At 39.6% G+C, this 23230-nt stretch overlaps 1 protein-coding gene across 3 annotated transcripts; it reads left to right on the top strand.

Annotated features, from left to right (window-relative positions):
• The first annotated feature begins 1243 nt into the window (after positions 1 to 1243).
• LOC122623723 (mucin-19) lies at positions 1244 to 22824 on the top strand. 3 transcript variants are annotated; one of them, XM_043803037.1, is made up of 6 exons: positions 1244 to 1397; positions 16329 to 17891; positions 17948 to 18448; positions 18512 to 19375; positions 19444 to 19662; positions 19736 to 22824. In XM_043803037.1, exons 2-6 carry the CDS (start codon positions 16330 to 16332, stop codon positions 20340 to 20342), a joined length of 3753 nt encoding a protein of 1250 aa, XP_043658972.1. In that variant the 5' UTR covers positions 1244 to 1397; position 16329; the 3' UTR covers positions 20343 to 22824. The 3 variants fall into 3 exon arrangements, with proteins under 3 accessions (XP_043658972.1, XP_043658970.1, XP_043658971.1); XM_043803035.1 differs by having other exon boundaries at positions 1244 to 1401; XM_043803036.1 differs by lacking the exon at positions 1244 to 1397 and adding an exon at positions 9555 to 9772.
• Positions 22825 to 23230: the final 406 nt, after the last annotated feature.

Below are 23230 nucleotides of genomic sequence, written 5' to 3'. Positions count from 1 at the left end.
AGAACTTGCCTTTTTTCTTTTTGTTGCTTATCGTCATTCTGACTTTCCTTAGCTTGCCTTGTTTGTTTCTTTCAGCTCTTTTGCCGTTTTTCATTCTCTAATTAACACGTTCGCATTACATTTTTCATTAATAGAACAAAAAGCGAAGAGAGTTACCAAAACTAGAGCGATATTAAAATACAAAACAAATACGCACGCAGCGTAAAAACAATAACGGCATCTCTCTCTCACTCGTTCTCACCTAATAAATGCCGATACATTGTATTTTTGTTATTTGCGCGCGGGTGGGTACCGATAAAAACAATAACAACAAATTCAGAGAGATAAAGAGAGAGAAAACGCGAGTGTATTGATGTGATTGACTTTTTCGCCGCTGCGTGTGACATATGTTCACCCACACAGAAGCAGTTTAATACAGTGTGTAGCATTTATGTAAATGCGATGAATACCTTTTGCCGATACTAAAAACACCAAGGCACAGTGTGTCATCATATTGCTCTTTTCAGCTTGTAATACTAATTCGCACATAATTAGGTTGTATCATTATGGCTAACATGTACCATGTCTCTAAGTCACTGGCAATTATAATAACATTTACATTTGCCTTTAACTTATTCTGTTAACTTAAACAAGACAATTCAGAAAAATGTTAAGTTTTATATTTGTAGTGATATTATGTTGTAATATTTTTTAATTGTATTATTGAAACTAAGTATGTTATTTTGTTGAATCATTCTCGCCTTTCTTTTCTTAATATGTTCCACTGTGCAAGAACAACAACGCGAGGTAACTGTAAGCGCTGCGTCTTCTTCTTTTGCTACTTCTACGTTTTGGCAACAACAAAAACCATGTGTTTGCCACGCGCTCATTGCGCTCTTTGCCTTACACAGAGCGTAAGAGAGCACCGCTCTCTTCGATGCCATGTGTTTTCCGTTCCATTGCTGAGTTTCAGAAACAAATCAAAATCAACAAATTGCAACCATTTCAATCAATTAGCCGTTTGAGCCTTATGTTAATACGGCAGCTCGAATATCAGCAATGCCAGATTTAAGTTTTCCACACGAAATATTTTTCGACTGAAAAGTAATCGAACAACTGTGTGTGTTTTTGTTTTATTTGTTTTTTTTTTTACGCTTTTCAATGTTGTTGTTGTTCTGCCTCAGCTGACGGCACCGCCGACTGCGCTGCTTGTCTGGTTGACGTTCTCGCGTTCGCCGCCGCATTCATTTTTTTGCCTTTCAGCGCAGCGGACGTAGAAACGTAAATGTATTTACAAAAAAGAAGAAACCCCCTTAAACAATAAGCTGCAATAAGTAAACATCAGCAAAAAAAAAAAGGGAAAAGTAAAGACTCCAAAACAAAGCAAGCAAAGCCGTTGATGAACTAAAAATAATTCAGTAGGTATGCCAAACATTTTTTTTTTACAAGTGTATTTGTGTTTAATTAATTTGTGATAGTTAATACCATAATCCAATACAAAAATTGCAAGTGCCGCCAGTAAAAAAAAAGAAACAGAGATTCGCAAAAAGAAAAAGACAGAGAGTGCGCTGCAAAGCCAACAAAAAAAAACAGTGAGTGCCAAAAAAATAACAGAAAAATAACAGGGAAAGCAGCAACAACACATAAAGCAAAACTAAAACAACAAAAAGCTCAAACAACGTGGTAAAACAGCAAATGTTGTAGGAATATTTTTAGTGCTGCCCATCGTATGTGTGTGAGCAGTGTGCGTGTGTGTTTGTGTGTCACCAAATGTGCGTGTGTGTCCCCCGCTATGTTGTTGTTGTTGCTGCTGCGGCTGCTTCTGTTATTTCCACTTCTTTTCACGCCCCCCGCTTGGAAAACGGGAAAATTGGAAACTGGAAGCAAGCGAAATTATCAATGATCCCTCAAAACAAAAAAGGATAGGGGCGTTTCTACTGAAAAAAGGGGGCGGGGCACCCGCATGAAAAATTAAACTAATCCAAACCACAATCGTTAGTTACACACAATATTTTTCAAACTACTGCACACACAGAAGGAAAACAAATTCAATTTGATATTATTTTTAGACCAAATAGCTGAATTGAAATGTCAAAACGATGCTTTTCAAAATGTCACTGCAACTTTGAAAAAAAACTTTCCATTTCTAATTGGAATGTTCAGGAATTGAAAATAATGTAAACTCTAGTTAAGCCGCAAATTTCGAGTCTTTGAGATCGTCTCTATCAATCATTTGGAAATTAAATCGTCGCCACCTGTTGGCCTTTTATATAAGAACACACATACGCACACTCACGCAAAGAACGCATATCAATCAAAATCTGGGTTATTTTCCCCTCTTCGACTTCAATTCTAATGCAAATCCCATGCCGAATGTTTGACACCCTTTTACCTAAGCCCATTCTACCCCGAAAAGTGAATGTTTGCGCTTTACAATTTACACCAGCTACTGGTGGACCTAACTATGATGAATTATGATGAACTTAAAAGTTCAGTTTTGTAAGATCTCTTGTGAAGAGCTTTTGGAATCACTGATTTAAGATTTGTATATACTTTAAGAAGTGTTTGGTGTTATCTCTTTGTTATTTGAATAACACGTTTTTTGAGGCTTTAATGATTTTCCACTGTAATCCACTTTGGTTTGTTGTCACTTTTTTCTCGGTTTCGCGTTGGCCTGTTACCCTTACATGCACACACAAATCTACACACGAGCGTGGTGTGTGAGTGTGTGTGGAGAGGGGGTTGGGGTAATGGGCGGGTAGGGGAGGGGGTGTGCGTCGCCGCTGCGTCAGCAAGAAAATGTTCTGGCAGAGAAACGAGGCGCAGAATATCGACAACGCTTTGTCGTTGATTATGCCCTGTATTTGATGGCCCATGTGGGTATATTGGGCAGATATCGCGATGTTCCCTTGTAATTTGCATACATCCAATTCAAATACAAAGATGTTCAAATGTTCCATAGCGATTGGTAGTCGTTTGTTTACATAATATGCTAGCACGAATTTGGAAGTTTTATCGCGATGATGATCGCGATTGGTTTCTATGCAGGGTATGCTCCGTTTGATTGACAATACTCGTTACTGGTTTTATTTTGGCGTCGTTGTTGTTATTGCTCTTGCATATTTCATGTGTGAGTTAGCGATCGTGTGATTTGTTGCTGCTCTTCGCTCTCCTCTTCTGCCCGCTCTCTCTCCGCCATTCACTCACTCACTCTCTTTCTCTCTCCCTGCCTGCCTGCCTGCTTCTCTCTCTGTCTCGCTGCCTTTCTCTATCTGACCGAGACGCTAATTTGTTGTTGCTAGTGGTGCTATATAGCATATATAGCATATAGCGTCGTGTCTTGATAAAGCGACCTCGCCATTGCCTGCCTTCTTTTTTTCCATTTTCATTTTCATTTTTTTCCCCCTGATAGTTAACCGTCTTCTATAGTTTGTAAAATTCAGTTGTATGTCATCGATAGAGAGGAGTGACGAAAAACTTGGCAGGCACTTATGCAGATTGCGAAGATCACGTGGAAATCGTAGCTTTAAGTTTGGATTTGGGGTTCATAGGCACGCTGTGCTAATTGCAGGGCGATTATGCAACGAGCATTCAAGAAAATCCAATGAATACTTCAGACTTTCAAAGCTCTTGGCGTTCTGTGTGTGTGTGTAGTATGGTGTATTGTTTATTGTTTTTCCTACCAATTGTTGTAGTTTTTTCTTTGGTTTTTTTTGGTTGCGTGTATGCGTGTAGCGGCAATTTCCGACTTAAAAACCAATTGGAAATTGAAATTCCTTGACGCTGGGCGGGATTAAAAACTAATTGAATATCGGCCGTAACATTTCCGACGTTTCGGGGGCGGCAAGTGGGTGGTTCTTGTGGGTGGTTGTCGTCGGCACGCAAGACGCGCACCACCCAAAAACAACAATAAAGCCGAAAGAACTCGTGCTGCCATAGTGGCTCCTTCTCTTTTGATTTCACCTCGTGTATTTCTGTTCTACTCATATGTAACTTACAGTTTTTTAAGATAATTAAGGCAAAGGTATTACAAAAATTTAATTTGTTCCTTGTTTAACAATTTAAATAAGCTTTTCAAAATAATAAACATTTCTTGTTAGTGTGACAACCACGAGCAACTTCTTAGCACTTGTAGGACTAGTAAATGAAATGGTTTTGTAAAGTGTATTTGCACTAAATTAATATAAATAAGAGATTTGAATAAGATGATATAGTTGAGCTGCTTGCGAGCTATGCACCTGACCGCTGCTGTAAAGGCGTGTGGTGTGCTTTTTTTGAGAACCTCAGCATAGAAGGCAAACTGAGGCTGAGGCTGAGGCGTTGCTTTTTCTGTTTGTTGATTACATAAAAAATGAAAATAATTATGTACGTACAGTGTGTGTGTGTGTGTGTGGGAGAGTGTGTGTGTGTGTGTGTGCGGTGAATTCAACTAAAACGCACACACGTGCCACGAGAGCTGTGCCAACACACTCACAAGCAAGTTGCTAGCGCGATAAGATATAGCGACTATTAAAAAAACAACAACTAAACGGCGGCAATAGTGCGCAAAATGCAAACAAAAAATAAACTAAAACACTTAAAAGTAGCAACAGGAGACGGCAACTTTGTTGTTTCGTCGTCGTTTGTTATACAACAGCCAAGGCGGAGAAAATAGAGCAACGCATCTGCATCCAAATTAGAATTGGAATTCGAATTGCAATTACAATCGGATTTAAAATAGAAGCAGCGGAAATAGCAGGTCAAAAGCACGTTAGCAACGCGATAATTTAAAAACATGTATCAATAGTTATTATTAACATTAATTTATTGAAATGTATCAATGGTTATTATTAACAAGGACTTGCAGGAAATTAGCAGATTTTGAGAAATTAAATGTAAATTATACAGAGGTCGAGCATATAATGTTATAACTCATGTTAGAAGTCAAATTCCTGAAGCAACCACTATGGGCATATTTTTAGGATGAATAACTCATAATTGGTTTTTAGATTTCACTTTGCAGCGATATACTACATACATCATATATTTTTCGTTTTCATTTTCAACTCGAGGGAGCATGCATATTTTCCATTTGTAATTGTTTAGAATACACCTGTTTCCCACTCTCCGCCCATTCAGACTTATATGGAATGTTTTCCCAGCTGTTAGCACATGTTCACATGTTCGTTTTTCACTCAATGCTGAGCAAATGCAGTATGCAAATTAATATGTATAGGAGAAAATAATACAACTTTAATAATCGTTAGCCAACAGTACGAATACGTAATGCCAACTTGCCGCTCCAACTTGCTCCTATTTCCATCCAATTATCAATCCATCTATTTAACCAAATGTTTAACGAAAAAATAACGTGGCTTCGTTCGTACTCCATATTAGTTTTCTTTTTTCCTTATTGTATGTATTTGTTGCTGCTCGCCAACTCTTCAACATCAACGAATGTGCTAATTAGTGGGAAACGTTTAACGTACGAGTCTGTGTCAATTGGTTTAAGTTGGTTGATTGAAGGGCATCCCACTGTGCCTGTGCCCGTGACTGTGCCTGTGCATGTGCCTGATGCCCACTGTACGAGCGTGCCAAACAAACAAACAAACGAGCGCAGTGTTTGTCAAAAGTTTTCATCCCATTGCTAACCATTTGCCAGCACGCACTGATCGCTTACAGTGAGCACTCGTTTGAAACGAAACGATGCTAGGTCGAGTGCCAAATAATGATGTTGAATGATGCTGATAGTTTGCTGTTACAAAGCATGCACTTGGAAACGGGGCCGTGGGCCGTGTTATGGAGAGGTCACTGTAGTTTGTGATGCTTAGAAATGTGAATTTCAATCAATTTTCGACCATTTGCCGATATACATATGTATGTGTTATACATGGCTGGCGACACTTTGGTGGGCTGTGTGAAATGCATTTGTGGCATTCAGATTCAGATTTTAGTTAGTGGACACAAGAATGCTCCCTTATTAAGCCACATCACGTATACGCCACCGATGCACAACGTTCTCGCTGTTATCAGCAATTGCTGGTTTTTCTTCTATTTTTTTTTTATTGTTTTTTCGTTTTTTGTTTTTTGTATTTTGCTTTTTTATGTGAGAACGTTTTCGCCTGCTGCCCACAAAAGGGTAAACAACTTTTGCTCTGTCAACACTGAACACACTCATTATTCATTATTATTTTTGCCTCCTTTTGTTTTGTTGTATGCGCACACATATTGCTTTTCATTTTATTATTATATTTGTGCTTTTTCTTTTTTATTTTTGTTGTTGGTTTTGGTTTTCGCGAGGGAAATGTGCGCTTTGGCTATATTTAGTTGTATTAATTGCGGTTGACCCAATTTGTTGTTCTTGCACAGGCGACGCCTTGTGTAATTGCTTCGAGCAAAAACAAAGAATACAAAAAAGCAAATTATAGAAAACTAGTAAAAATAAACTCAACTAAACAACACACAGCGCACAACACACATCACAGCAGACGGTGAAATGCAGATGTGCACGAGGAAAAGCCAAAAAGAACACATGATGGGTTTATTTTGGTTGAGCGACGAAGACGAAATCAATTGAAATTGAAATTTTTCGTCGGCCAAAAGAAGTCGAGTAAAATCGAGCTGAATAAAATCGAAATTGTCAGTCGAAAAGGTAGCGTTCGTAATTCGTCGTCTCAGATGATCGAGGTTGTTGTTTTTTGTTTTTATTTTATTTATTTTTTTTTTTGGTTTTCTTGCTGTATTTGTTGCTGTATTTGTGGGGATTATCGGGGACTGTAAGTTGGCCTGGCAACAGCGAAAAAGACCTATGTATGTAAATGCCAAAGCGACAAAACAGCAAACAAAATGTACTAGCAACATGCCTGCATAAATCTATGTACATATGTATGTACATAGATGTAAAGACATTGTAAATACTTTCGATACTGCACCACTTAAATCGAACTATTATTAACAATAAACAAATATTAACCATATAAGAAGGTCATTGAGTAATAGATTTTACATCTATGTTTTAAATAGGGTTATTTACATTATAAAGAAAAATCCAAAATTTAGCACTTAACTTAAAGTAAAAGAAATATTTATATTCATATTTTATTTAAATATGGCATCACTATGTACGTGCAATATATTTTTGTTTTAAATGAACTTTATGCGGTTCTTAAAGTTTGTTAGATTATAAGTATTAGGTACAAAGTTACAAATAGTTAACAAAGTACTGATTAAATATGGTTAAGTAGCCAGTACCATAACCGCAATTGTGTGCAGACTTGTAGATACATAGATGCATGCACACACATACATGTGTATGTATGTACATCTATTTATTGTACATCTGAATACATACTTGGCTTACGTGCATACATTTATATTTAGTTCTTTCTTTTGTTGTCTCTCCTGCTGCAGTTTTCACCGTCTTCTGCTGCCCATTCCTTTGGTTTCTTTTTAGCTTTTTGTGTGTCCGTCTTTTTTTTTTTTTGGCGTGCCCAAAAAGCCGGCAAACTTCATTTTTATTTACGCTCTTTTCTTCGCCTGGCGCTTAATGCTCTTTGAAATACGCTCGCGCTCTGTGATTTTCTCTTTTTCGTCTTCTTCTTCATTTTGGCTTTGTTTTTTTTTTATTTTTCTTGGCGTTTTCATTTTCAATTTCGTTGTTGTGCGTGCGCCGTGGAATGGGGAAAAAGTTGTATAAATTTATTTATATTTTCAACAAATATAGGATGATACATAAGCGGTCGTCGTTGTTCAATTTTCCGCAGCTATTGCTAAAATTAAATATGGTTAAACGGCAACACCGAAAAGCAACAAATACGAAACTAAAAACAACTCAAACAAAGCGCGTGCACTGCGAGAAACTTGCTTATGTTGTTCAGTCATATGAATGAATGTAAAAAGATTAAAACTCGTGCTTTGAAATATTTATATGCAAAGCGCTAATAAAATGATTTTCTAATAGATTTCATACAAAAATTGGTTAAATTTGTTTAAAAATGTATTGAATTTTTTTCAGTGCGTTGCTGCATTCGATATGTTGTTGGTATTGGAATATTTGCGTTCGCTTAATTTATTTAGTGTGTGTGCGTTTGTGTCTCGGCTTCTTGTATTTCCTGCTTTATCGCTCACCTCTTTTGCTCTCTTCTCCCCCTCCTCCCCCACCCTCTTCTCGCCCAGTTTTTGTCGCACGTGTCGCTTTAGATTGTGTATTTTTTTTTGTTTTTAATTTGGCAAGCGGATAAATCGCTGGCGTTAATATTAATTAATTTAATTATGCGTTTAACCAACTATTGAGCTAGTTTTTAAACAAATGTTTGCGGGGTTTTTTGAGGCTTTTAATTATGACGTGTTGTTTTAGTTGCTAATGTACATGTGTGTACTTCTAATTAATTTAATTAGGCACTTGACTAGACTGTTTTATTTCATTTGAGCTTATTTTCATAATTCATAGTTCTCATGTTATTTGAAAACGCTATGACTTTTCATTAAAGCATCCAATTTCTCTTATTGTATAAATTTGAAGAAAGTTATGACATCTTTTTTGATTGTTACGTATATATTTTTAAACTCGTGATTTGGTTTTTGGTCACTTAGGTCATCAAATTTGTTTGGTAAATTGTAAATAAAATTAGTTATTTAGTCAGAAGTAATGACGTATTTGAGCACACATTTAGCTGTTGCCATTTTGTTTATTTATAAATATTTAGAGAATTGTCATAAAAATACAGACTTTCTGAGTCACTTTGGCTAACCAAAGAGCGCAGCGAAGAGAAGTTTGAGAGCGGGCTAATTGAAGTAAGAGCGACAGAGTTATTTTTCAAGCCTAGCCCAAACAGCTGTTTGTTGTGCCTTGTTTTTGTTTTTGCCTGTGGCTTTTGTTGTTGCCACGAGATCCTTGCCAAAAGTTGTTTATGTTAAGGAGAAGCAAAGAGGGGGAGAAGGAGAAAGCGGCAAGGGCTGCAGACAGAAAGAGACGGATAGCCAGCTGGCCTCCATAAGCCTCAAATTTAAGTATTTGTTTTTGTTGGCAAAGTATAGTTTTATTTCGCATTTATTTGTCGCATTTGTATTTGTTTCTGCTCACTTCAATAAATGGCAATGTCATGCGCGAACGCACAACACACTCGCAGATATATAGAGAGGTGTACAGTAGGCACTCGAAAATGGGCAATAGAAATCGATATTTTATTAGAAGTACGTGGACTTATTAGAAGTTTGACTAAATTGGAATTACAGTGTGGTTAAAATGCCCAAATATGAATTGAAAGCTACAGTTAACAATTAAGTTATTATGCACTTATTATTCACTTTAAAGTTATATATTTTACTGTACCTACTCACTAGCTTGTTTACGACGCTTTGACTTTGCTTTGGCTTTTATTTATTTTTATTTATTTTCGCTTTGCCGGCTCTCTCTCTCTCTCTCTCTCTCGTTTCTTTGCTCTCGTACACAATGAAAGCTTTGTGTGATTTTTGCCAGAGAGAGAGCGAGCGTGTGGGTGTGGTGGTGTGTGTGTGTGTGCTGGGGAGTGTGGCTGGTGGGGGTCGGTTTTTCAATTGCTGTTGCCGCCGCTTCGCTTCATTCGTTTGCCTGCTCGCGTGCTTTACGGTTCGAGATTAACGAGAAAATCTTGTAAAAACCTTTAAACCAAAAAATCACCTACTGGTTTCATAAACAAATTTTGCGAACAAAATATATAGGCACATTAAATGGAGAAGCCGAAGCCTTCAACAATTTCCTAAACATTTAAGCACTTCATTTTTTTTTTGCGTGCAATAAAACGACAACGAAGCTGCGAGAACGCCTTGTATGGAGGTATGTGATACTGAATCAACACAAATTAAATATAAATACATTATAGAAGAAAACAAAATATTTTAAAGCGGGCCATAAAAATAAAATAAATATAACAAAAAAGTGTGTGTGTGTTGTTGGTTGGTGTTTGTGTGTGAGTAAAACAAAAATAATAATAAGAAATACGAATGGCAAACAAATAGAGAGAGAAAGAGAGAAAAAGAAGGAGCGAGTGTTAAAGAGAGACGGAGGATCGCAGATTACAATTTGAATTTTAAATTGGTTTTTTTCCAATCAAATGTACAACTTGACATTTTGTCATCGATTCCCCATTTGAGCTATTTCATTTATTTTGCGTAATGCCCAATTTTCTATACATTCTCCGATTTCATAATCATGCCTTAAACTTAGCCACTAAATGTATAAAAATAACAACAACTAAAAAAAATGCCCACGAAACGAAAACCACGTTGAAATTTCATTTATATCCCACTCTTTCTCCGGCTGCCCTTTCTCTTTGGCACTCTCTTTTGGTTCTCTTCTGCCTTTAAAGCAGTTAAAACTGCTTTTCCACAGTAAAAGCTCCATAATTGAACCAAAATCGCTATTTTTAATGTATAGAAAATGTATTACGCTTAACTAAACACTACTGCACTTTCCCGAAATTGATAATAATATTAAAACTCATGAGTAATTTGTTTTGGAGCCAGATTTTTTGTAAAGAGTAGTACACTGCAGACTAGGTGACACACTAAAAAAAAAAAGATATGCTCTTATCGTCCCCACTCTTTCTCTCTTTTACGCTTTCTCGCACACACACGTGCAATGACAATTGTTTTTGTTTTTTTTTTTGTTTTATGAAAACGACGCGAATAAGCTAACAATAAATAGACAACAACAAAAGCGATCAACAGCAATTATAAACGCCAAAGCGCTTTTCTAGCGGCCTTGTTGCGTTTTTCAGTTTATACAAAAACCAAAAACAAATACAATTCAGACGTGTATATAGAAAAACTTAGCCAAATTTGTACAGATTTGTTGCTTTTTTATTTATATTTATTCCAAGCACTTGACTGTATTGTTTCAATATTTTTCTTTCAAGAACTTTGTGTTTGCCTAGTTTTTGGTAAATAGTTTATGCTAAACATACATATTTTATTCTTTGAAGGTATTTATAGATGATGGATTTGCGTAAATTATAATACAAATCGGCATACTTGCGCTGAGTTTCAAAGTTTTACTTTTCATGCACTACATTTCATGCACCCTATTAGTTTTTCAATGAGTTTCCCTTACGAATTCATATTTTTCATAACTCATACGCCCTGCTGTCGGTGTTTTATTATTCTTTTCGATGATTTGACCCAGGCGTATACGTAATGTGCAAGGCGAAGCGTAAGAAAGAGTGAGAGCGCGAGAGGGAGAGAGCGCGTAAGAGAAGTGACTTACACACACACATACGCACACTCACCGACACCAGTGCATAATCACAGACATGGCGGCCACAACGTCAGGCATTACGTATACGCCGCGTGGTTGTCGCCATCGCATTTCTTATTTTCTTTTCATTTTATTTATTCTGATATTTTTCCTTCTTTTGTTGTTGCTGGCATCGTCTATCGAGAAAATTCTGAAAAATTCTACGATATTGACGATAAAAGTAAATCGTCTTGTTTGTAAGACATATGCGCAAAGTGTCGACCTTAAAATTGGTGGGAAAACACAAATACAACATATTCATTTTAAAGCGTTTAACAAAAATATTTTTTATGTGCTTATGATACTTGACGTACATGCGAATAACTAAGAAGCAAGTTATACAATTTCTTGGATACTGGAGTTTTAAATTCTTATGGCGGTTGGAAAACCCAAACCCAACCGAAAAATCGAAATCGCAAACATATATTATAAACATTTCCTCCACGTAATTGTTTAAAAAACATTTTTGATTCACCTTTGTTCTCTGTTATTTGAATGAATTTCTGAAATTTTTGTTTATATTTCATCAAATGAGAGAGTGAGAAAGAGAGGCGCAAATAACACAAAGAAAGAGAGAGGGAGAAGTTCTCTCAAAAAATGCTGCTGCTGCTTTTCCTTTTTCGCCGTTTCTCGCTTTTATTACACTTTCTGTTGTTGTTGTCATTTAGCTTTTTGCCTTCTACGAGCAGTATGCTATCTTGTTGATGGCCGGAAGTATGCAAAAGCTTTTTCTCTTTCTCGCTCTTTGTTACGTGAAATGTTTTGAAAGCTGTAGCCATAATTTTACCTATTGCCTATTGTATATTTTATTTAAGACAAATCAAAATAATTAAACACAAATGAAACATATACACAAAGCATTGTAAATCAAGGCAATTGCCATTGCATTTTATTCAACGATAATTGTAAATGTACATAAAGTGGAAAATGCCGGCAACTCATTCTCTTTGTGCCATCTGACAAACGTACATATTTGTATTTTAATATATGCACCATTATTATTTTTTTTGTTATCTCACGCTCTTCTTTTTCGTATTACTTTTATTAAAAGAGGAAACAACTCATTAAACATTTTTCCATAGATTTTTCCCCATTTTCCCCACTGGCATTTCAATTGGGCGACAATTTTCACAGCAACAGCAAGAAAAACAAAACATGCTGGCTGTCAATTATTTGTTTGTTTGTGTGTATTATTATTGAACCAGTCGCACGCTGATTATTCCACGCGGTTTAACCATTTTTCAACCGTTTGCAGGGTATCAATGGGTGCTTCTCGTATAAAACTGGAGTAAACAATTCGGATTTATGTAGTCGAAAAAGTGGGTTAGGAAAATTAGGCGAAAAAACGGTGATCATTCGTTAAAATCTAAGGGGGCGATAATGTAATTGAACCATTGCATAGAAATTTGCATTATGAATTTTGAATAGAATATATTCATATTTTCGTAGTATTTCTTGCAATTGCATAATTTATAGGGTATCAACGAGCTGTGACTCGCTATCGAGTCGCGGCTTAACTCCACTTGCTAGTCAGTGGTTTTATTCGCTGCTAAGTGGCTCCCTTACGATTATTTTTTTGACACGCTCATAAGCATCCGTGTGCCGCATTTGTGCACACTTTGCTACACATATATCATATATCTGGATGATTCATCCTCCATCATCATCATCATCACCATCATTATCGTAATCATCATCGTCATCATCATCATGTTCTCCTCAGTAGTTTCATGGCGTTTCATTAGCGTGGCTGCTGCTTCTATACTATTTTCTATTCCTTTTTTTTTCTTTTTTTTTTGGCTTTTGTTTTTTTAGCAAGCAGTTTGCCCAGGTACAGTTACCACTGATTATTTTGTTTTTGGCTTTTGCTGTTAATTGGCTGGCAGAAGAAAAGACCCAAATGCAAGACTTGCACTCTCTCCTGTTCTCTTTCTTTCCGTTTCCTATTTTTTTTTGTCGGTGGGTGGATGAATTTGGGGGGTTTTTCAGTTGACATTTAAAACGGCTCCATGCTGGAGAAAGGTCTTCAGGTCACAGCCTAAAAGCTAAAAAGCCAACGAGAGAGCCATTTCGTTGACGGTGACGGTGACGTTGACGTTTCTAGAACACAGTACTAATCTCGCAACTTTTACAGTGCACGCTCTAAAATATGAAAGGACAAAGCCATAAGTGATTTCAAAGTAAATTAAGTTTATTTCTGTTACAAACTGAGTCCCGAAGTAATCAAATTGAAATACAAATTCATAAACGAGTTTAGCCTGTTCGCTTTAGGAAAGTTCCACTGTAATAACAAACCGTAGCTGCGGCTCAAAATCAAATGCGTAGCTTTCTCTCTTTTTTGTTCTCTTTCGAACACAACAATAAAGCTGAGATAAACAAATTCCAACTGAGAGCAGCGGAAAAGAGAGCCTTTCACCGGCCAGAGAGAACAAGAGAGAGAGGAAACATATGTATCGGCATTTTGCGATGGAGTTTTTCCAGTGTTGCATTGGCCAAAAACTGCTGTTGCTTCTCTTATTCTTATTCTTAATGTTCTTGTTCATTGTTGTTGTCGCCATGCGGCCATATTTGCTAATTAATTATGTCAAAGGCAATAACGCACCACCTCCACCTCGGTTTCTCTTCTAATCTCAAACACGCTGTTTTGCTCTCGCTCTATTTGTTGCCGCTCTCTTGCGACGCTGCAAAATAAAATATTCGTAAGCGTCTTGTTATTATTTTGTTGTTGCTCAAAAAAAAGAAAATACAAAACAATACAAAAAAGACAAAATAAAAAGTTGCCAAGACAACGAGTAGACTTTCGAAAAAAGAAAACAAAAATTGCGTCGTTTTTGCTACAATAAACGAATTCCAGACTATGCACAGTAACAAATATTTATGCAATTTGACAGGAAATGATTAAATTTAGATTTAAATTACTCTTACTTAATCAATTTTATAATTGATTTAAAACAATTGTGTATTGCTGTGGTATTAAAGCATTTTTTTCTGTAACTGATGAACGCATCTTTACGAACACCAATTCCAAGCATTTGTTTTCCGTGTACAAAAATAAACACATTCCAGGCTGTACTATTTGTTTGGGCGGTCAGTGTAATGACGGCGACGTCGACTGCGCTGCCGACGTTGGAGGTCAGCGGAGCTGTGTTTTTATTGTTTTTGTTGCCCGTGCGTTTCGTTCTCGTCGCGTTTGTTGTGTTTTTCGCATTTACGGTTACGGTTTTGTTGTGGCGCGCACTTTTCTGCCTCTCCTCGTTCTCGTGCTCTTTCCCTCCCCCTGCCCCTCGTTGTCTCTTTGCCCTCCCTCTTGCCATACGTTTTGCACATGCAAAACAATGGGTAATAATCAGGTAGGTTAGCGCAAGAAGAAGAAGAAAAAGGAAATACAGTGTGCACTCGAACAGAGGAACTTCGATATGATTAAGAAATTAGATATAACAACAAGTCGATAGCATCGCTTTCAAGCATTTCCCTCTTACTGAAAGTATCGCAAGTTGATATGTTCGTTTTATCGCGGTCCCACCGTATTAGCTAGTAAAAGTAAATTTGCTTCTTGGACATTTCTATTGTCGAGTTTTCGTTAGTTTCCGTAGTTATTCTAGTTGTGCCTGCCCCAAATGAAAATCAATAAATAATAATACACTTTGTTGGCTGCCCCACTCCCCCTTACCGCTCGCCCCCTCTCTGTTTAACCTCGCCCTCTACTCTACTCGCCCTCTCATTCGCACTTTCGGTTGGCGATGCCCAACGGCAAATATATTTGCCCCTCGGGCAAAATGAATATTTAAGTTAATTGCCTTTGATGTAATAGCATGTGATGAGCAACTGGCTGACTGGATGAATAAATGATGTATACATTACTCGATTACTTTGGCTATCGATCGATCATGGATCCTAGAATTATTCACAAAAAACATATTTTGACCTCTGAACTTTAATGCGATTTGCACTCCCAATGACACTGATATCTTTGGGAATATAATAAACATATTTTCACTGATGGCAAACTAAATATTCGATTACTTTCGTTTTTTGATTGGTCATCGATCGTTGATCTTTGGACTCTCATTGATTCTAATTCGAATCACTGGGAACTTTAAGCTGAAGAAAATAGGTGGAAACTATAAGGGAATATGCGCCCGCATACAGAAATACTGATAAGATAATCTCCACACATATTTAGAAAGAGAGGGGGCTACGAGAACAGAGAGAGACAGGCTGATTATTTGAGAAAGAGAGCAGGTGAAGTGCCAACCCCGTTGGCGTCATAAAAATGCCACAAAAAGCAAACACGCGTAAATTAGAAGTAACAACAAAAAAGAATAAAAAAAAAATGTCTTCGATTGCGTAAATTTTAGGAAAGGCAATATTATTATTATAGAACGGGTGCCCCGGGAAAATACCCAGTAAAGTATGCAATAAAAATGGCGAAGGACGTTTAATAACAATAAAAACAAACTGATAAATAATTGCATATCTCGTCACCAATCGCACTTCACGAAAAGTCAATTTGATGACCGTACGTACAAAGTGCAGTGAATTGATCATTTCCTCAAACAATCATTAGATCATCAGCTAGCTGGTTGGGCTAAAAATATAAACTTGGCTTTAAATAGCCGGAATTTCAAAAAGGAATTTCATACCTAATGATGAGGCAATCAACTGAGATGTTTAGCCACTCATAATGCTCGATGATCGCATTCTAAAATGTCTGAATGTAATTGATGTCATACCAACGGGTCACGATCCCAATATCACAATCGTTTCTTGTACCAACGCAATAGGTATTACCATATGCGATATCTTTTTGTGATGTAAGTTCAGATTATAATTACGATTTTTGGATTGGCTAACCTAAAGTAAAACTGGACGAATTGCAAACTCTGACTCAGAGTCAAAGAAGTGAACAAGCCTTGTCCGATGATGTAATAAACAATAACTGTGGTTTGATAAATCATGCAAATTAAACTAGATGTTGCACAATGACTTTTCTTTAGAAAGCAGTTGGGCTTATGATAATTACCAGAACTTTGGTCTAAGGGGGGTGTACTCTCTCTGACATGGAAATAAACATCTCCTGTTTACTTTTCACTTGCAGCATGTCCACAGATAATCCCACACAGTTGCTGACCACCCGTGATTTGAGCCAACTGCGTGGACATCTGCAATCCGGCACTGTAGCGGTGGCCTCCACGCCCACTTCTGTGGTGGCAGCAGCAGCAACAGTGGCTGCCGCCCATGGATACCGCACCATTGCACAACCCCAACAACCCGCCAACAGCAGCAGTAACAGTAGCAACAGCAACAGCACCAGCACCACCAGCAACACAGCAACATCTGCAACAGCAGCAGCATCAGCTCAACCACCTGTAATACCACCAGTTATATCCACAAGCAATAGCAACATGCCGGCAAGTGCCTCAAAATATGTATTTCTGCAACACAATCACAACGGTGGTTTTACGGCATACGACGGCTCAGCAACCACAACAGCGACGGGCAGCACCGGAACTGTGGGTGCCACCGGTGGCAATATAGTGCTCCTGGCTGCCGCGCCACTGGATGCGAGTACCGGCGAGGCTTTGGTCAATGTGCGAACGGCTGAAGATGATGGCGAGTTGCGCTCGCTGTCCTGGCTCAGCGATACCAATCTAATTAAGGGCATTGTGACCACAACAGCCGGACAGGCGGGAAAACGTGGTGCGACGGTGGCTATCAAGGCGACGGCCGGGGCAACAGGAACGGTGGCAACCGGTGCACCCAATGGCAATCTGTGTATAGTCAGCGATTTGATAGAGGAGCTACCCACTAATCTGAGCGAAACCAGTGAACAGGAGGCGGCCGGAGGAGCAGCCAGTGGGTCACCAGCAGCATCGACTGTGTACAGCACCACAACGGTGCACAAAGGAGCCAGTGGCACCACCACCGTGGTGGAGTACAAGGCCAGCAAAGCCAGTCAACAGCAGCAACAGCCGCAACAGCAGCAGCAGCAGCAGCAACAACAGACGACCTATTTGCCAACGCCGACAAGAACCACCATGGTGGGTCACGGCTACATGCCGGTGGTGGTGAGCAGTGCCAGCCAACCCATACTCTCGCCCGCCAAACAGCAGCTACAGCAACAGATCTATGTGACCAGCAATGGTAGTACAACAGCCAGCGGCGGAACCATCTACAAGGCAGCCAGCCAGGCACTTAGCTCGCCAACCACCAGCAGCAGCAGCAGTAGCAACACCACCACCCACCATCCGCACAAGAAGTATTTGCGCGAAAAGATGCACGTCCAAATGGATCACAGTAGTCACGTGGCCTCAACTGTTACGGTGGTCAGTTCGCCGGCCTCCTCGAACAATTCCTCGATTAGCAGCTCCAACACTGGCTCTGTATCCGGTTCGGGATCCTCGACAGCGGCTGTGAATGGTGGCAATAGCCCAGTGCCCAAGGCCAGTAGCTTTAGCACCGTATTCGAGGCGGTCAACTATGCCACATCGGCTGCCAGCAGCAGCAACAGCAGCAGCAACAACAGCACACCCAACAGTCAAGCCATACTCCATGGCCAGGAGCCACCGGCTGTGGTAACCACAACGACTTTGATCAGTGCCGGATCCCTGCCGCCGGGCTATAGCTTCGTCAATCACGTGGCCAGCACGCCGCATGTGCTGTGAGTTGATCCTCGCATCTGTTGAAGAAACCAATAACTAACGCCTTCTCTTTCAGTTCCACACCAGCGCACGTTGCCTCCCCGGAGACGCCACCCGGAGCGGCTTTGTTGCCAGGAACATATTATGCCACAAGCACCACATCAGCGGGCACAACCACAACCACTTTGCAGCCGCGTAGTCTGCAGTTATCCGTCTCGCCACCGCCGCCAAATTTGACGCCAACGAGTCAAGTGCACAATGGATCACTAGGAGGAGGAGGAGGAGGAGGAGGAGGATCCGGAGGTGGAGGAGCCAACCTGCGCAGTCCCAATAGTTACGCCAGCTACGACAACGAGGATTCGCTAAAGGAATTCGATCTGGTGGTCAGCTCACGCATGCACACAAGCACGCCGCAATATTCGGTGTCCAAAAATGGAGCCAACGGTTATGGTAGCGGCGGCGGCAATGTGAATGGCGGCGGAGCTGGTGCCAATACGCCGCAAAAGCAAAAACATCCCAATAACGTGCCATACGATCCGCTAGTGCATACCAATAATAAGCCGCCATATAGCTTTAGGTGATTATATACACGAAAAATGAGATAATTGAGTTATATTTAAATGTTATCAACCAATTGCAGTTCCTTGATCTTCATGGCCATTGAGGGTTCGAATGAGAAGGCACTGCCCGTTAAAGAGATCTATGCGTGGATTGTGCAGCACTTTCCGTACTTCAAGACGGCTCCCAATGGCTGGAAGAATAGCGTGCGCCACAATCTCTCGCTGAACAAGAGCTTCGTCAAGGTGGAGAAGGCGCCCAACATGGGCAAGGGATCGTTGTGGCGTGTGGAGCCACAGCAGCGCCAGAATCTCATCCAGGCGCTGAATCGTTCGCCCTTCTTTCCCAACTCGGCGGTGGATAAGATCAGTCCCTCGCTTAAAAGTCCCAGTGGTGGATCCGCATACGATAGCCTCGATGGCGGCAGTGTTGCGATTTCCTCGATTCAGCCAGTGGCTGCGGGTGCTGGTGTTTCAGCTGCCGCAGCCGTGGCCCTGTCCACGCCCACCAAAAGCAACGGTCTGGTGCTGGCCAATGGTGCTAGTCAGGCCACAAACGCGGCCAGGCCGCATAGCCCCAATGGTGGTGGCAGTGGCAGTCACGCTCGCTTCGATCCCAAGCTATTCCCCAATCTGTCCAAAGCTTTTCGGAATATACGCGAGGATACGGTCGGTCAGCCACTGTTGCAAGATGCCCTCGATGACGAACTGTCCGGCGATTATCACAATAACAATAACAATAACAGTGGCAGCAAGTACAATTTCGTGGGTTTGAATGGCAGCGGAGGAGGTACTGGTTCCACCGCAAATGGAGCTTCCGATGGCATAAATTTCGCGCGATTGGCCCGCGATTGCGGAGCGGACAGCATGGACGATGTACATGCGGCGGCGGCGATGCTCTACCTCAAACACGGACCAAAGGCCTTTAGTGAGCCCTTCCAGAATGGGTAAATAATGGCCATAAACCTTCTAGTCGATCCTTGTTATCTAAGCATTTGTTATTCACGCCCTACAGGAGTGCACCGGTGATAACGAGTTCGCCCAGCGAGGATCACACTTATTCGGCGGGTGGCAACAGCAATGCGGACAGTGGTTCCTCCACGCCACTGACCAATGGCAATGCGTTGGCCAGCGTGGCGCATGCAGTCGCTCAGGGTCAGAATAACCAAGGAGGAGCTGGATCCGATAGCAACTGCGCTAGCTCAGATGCTGCCTACGATAGCAGTGAGGAGAAGTGAGTTTATACAGAGCATTTGCTGTATAATTAATGTTTCTAACTAATGGCTTTTGTATCGTTATCTCATCAGTCACAACATCACACCCGAAGAGATGGCCGATCGGCAGCGACATCGCGACGGCGTGGACGCCCTGCTCTCGCTATCCGGCTCCTCGATAGTGGAGTGCGGTTCGGTGGCCACCACCCATTATCACAGCAACGGCAGCAGCGGCAGCAGCCATGGATCCCCGCACAAGCGAGCCTCGAGTCACAGTTTGGAGGAGGAGCACCAGCAGCAGCACAGGGAACAGCAGCTGCAACAGCAGCAGCAGCATCTTCAGCAGCAACATCACCACCAGCAGTTTGGCAGCAATCAAGCGGTCTACACCAACGGCAGTGGCAGCAAGATGGCATTATTGAGCAGTGCTGCCGCCAATGTGGCACTCGCCCAACAGCAGCAGCAGCAGCAGATTCACCAGGATTTGTACTCCTCGACGGCCGGACACAATGCCAGTATGTATCTGGGCGGACTGAACAATCACTGTCTGCCCGGTGGAGGCGGTGTAGGCTCGGTGGGCGTGGCAGCGGGCCTGTTGCCACAGCATTTGAGTGCTGCGACGGTGGCAAGTAAAAATAAGGTGAAACCACTGCGAGGATTACGCACCAAGTTTAAGCGAAAGTCCGCCTGGATGCGGTGAATATGGCGACAGGCTGGCGGCAAATGGACCTAGTACAGCCACCCAAAGATCGCCATCCTAACCCCGCCCCTAATACGCCCTCCCGCCCCTGCGATCTGTTGTTGTCTCTTTCTAAAGCAAAAATTGTTCAAATCACAGAGCATTTAGACTAAATTTCGTAATCTTAGAAAGCCCATATTTTCTGATTTTTTTTTTTTATTGCTCTACCTTTTACAATTTCTTGTGTGTTTCCGTTTTTGTTATACAAGTTTTTTTTTGACTACCAATTTTTTTTTTTTTTTGATTATTATTTTTAAACTTTAGCGCTAATGTTTTAGGTTTTTTTTTCTGTGACTTTACTGTGCCCCGCAATTGATTGTTGGCCATTTAATTATTACTTGATTAACTAATACTATATGATTTATAAGCCATCCTAGCTGCAATTTCTTACAACTCCTAGGTGTTAAGTGACTTCTAATATTTTAGCTTGTAATTTTAAATTGTGCAAATATTTTACAGACCAATCGCAAAACGAAATTACTTTTAATGCCAACCATTTGAAATCGAAACCAGAGTAATTATGGAAATGTATCTGGTTTTTTTTTAGGGCCCACAATTTGTTGTTAGTTTTTAGTACATACAAAACTGTAGTTTATTTGTTTTAACTCGCGACACGAGGGACACAAACGAAGTGAACTTTTCCAGCGTATCAGTGACAAGGTTTATATCAAAGGAAAACAACACATAAAACACCAACAAATTGAGCTAAGTAGGAAAGTAGCTAAGTAAAAGAAAACACGAAACGAAATAACGAAACAAAAAAAAATTGTAAAAAGCGCAAGAAAACGGAAAAAATGTAGAAAACAAACGCAACGTTTGTACAAAGAGCAACCAGAATTAAGATTCTTTTTTATTTCGGTTTTTGTGCCGCAAGAAAATGTTTTTCCTACACTTATAAGATCCAAAAAAAACACCCTACTTACATGATCTAAAAACAAGCGATATAAAAATATATACATATACATATAGAAGGAGAGTTATATAGAGAAACTTAAGATAAGCCAAGCAAGAAACCCACAAAGAAACACACATTTAGCGCCTTATATATTGAGTCCTTAGCTAAAACGAAAGAGAGATCTGTTGAATTGTTTGAACTGCTTTGTTATACGAATGCATGAGTACATATATATATATATATATCTATATATCTATGTATAGTTAAGGCCCCTCCCTATTTTGACCCGCCCAGTAATCCCTCCCCTCCCCCCACCCCTCGCGACACTCAAGCAAATGTTAAATCAAAGATATTTAGTTGTTAAGCCAGGGAGTTATTTGTAAGCTTCATTTAGATGGTTACGTAGTTGAAATGCTAAACATTTGTTAACAAGAATCAAACCGTAAGCTAGCCGATTTTAGTTGAATGAACCTCCTGCGAAATTCCCAACCCAGGTGTATATACAGAATGGATTTAGCTGTTGAATTGATGCTGCACATCTTTACATAGGCATACTGTGGAAACCAAGAAATACTTATTAACAATTAAATAAGCGAATGGAAGAACTTGACAAAGAACGCCCTAAGTGTATACACTTCATGTACCTTTTTAGCAAAAAAGCAAACAAAACGCAAAAGCAAAGATCGCATTAAAATTATATACATATATTTAAACTACCAATTACGAAACTAAACTAAATGTTGATGTCAAAGAGAAACCAATTTGCTAGTTGTTACAAACCACAAAAGAAACGAAAACAAAAACAAAACAAAAAAAAACAGAAAAACCGAAAAACAATGTTAAAACTATTTTGTTTCCTCAAACACTTATTATTACGATTACAATTACGATTACGATTATGGTTTTTGTTTTTTCTTTAGTTCTATTGCGTAAGAATATTGCCTTGATGCATATTTTTGGGGAAAGGAATGTGACTAAAATACCAGAAGCGAGAGCAACAAAATAATTGTATACCTAGCTTTAACTTAAGGTCCTAAAAAACAAGCAAGAAAAAAAAACCAAAACCAAAATACACACCTTTTTCATAGAAACCTACGCACGACACACAGTGAAAGACAATCGCCGCCCGTGTTGTTGTCGTCGTCGTTGTCGCTTAAGTTTAAAGTTTAAACAAATTCTATGTAGCTATAGACACCTACGAGTAATATATATAAACTACACTCACACACACACACACACACACACAGCAATAGCAAAGTACATATACGATAGATATTGTTATGCAACCTTAAGCTTTAGCGGAGATAAGGTGGAGAAAACTATCTGCCCGATCCCACAGCTTCTATATCCCATATCCCATATACACCTTATATCTCCCAAAAACAAAACAAAAAAAAAACAATCGATGAGCTAAGCAGTTTTGTTACCGTGTTTTTCTTCTATTTTAATTATTATATCGCATCATTATTATTATTATTATTATTATTGCCATATATATTCATGGTATATATACTTACATATATGATTATACAACTTTTTTTGCGTACCAAATACACACCAATCAAAATGTGAACTACTTTCTTTACCAACTATGTGTTTTACTTCGGTTCGATTTGATCCTACAACATTTTATCATTTTGTGGGTTGTTATTTTATTGATTTTATTTCTATTTTACTATTCGACAGCGATGTGAATATAGCTTGTAGTTGTACATAAATGAGTATATAGGGTTTATATAGAGAGATCGGATTCTGTTGAACTATATTAAGTGCCTGCCTCCTCCCAAGATGATGTTAAAAATAAAAGAATAAGAAATTCAATTTAAAACCCTGGGCCAAATCCAGAGTAGAGCTTTGATTAGACGACGCACTGTTGCCAATTCTCATAGATTCGTTTGTTGAAATGTTAGCTTGAAGCTACAAGAACCTTAAAGATCCTTAAGCCCCGCCTTGC

This window comes from Drosophila teissieri, chromosome X, assembly GCF_016746235.2.
Source record: "Drosophila teissieri strain GT53w chromosome X, Prin_Dtei_1.1, whole genome shotgun sequence".
Taxonomy (NCBI): Eukaryota; Metazoa; Arthropoda; class Insecta; order Diptera; family Drosophilidae; genus Drosophila; species Drosophila teissieri.
The sequence above is the reverse complement of the archived record's forward strand: the minus strand, read 5'-3'. Positions and strand labels throughout refer to the sequence as shown.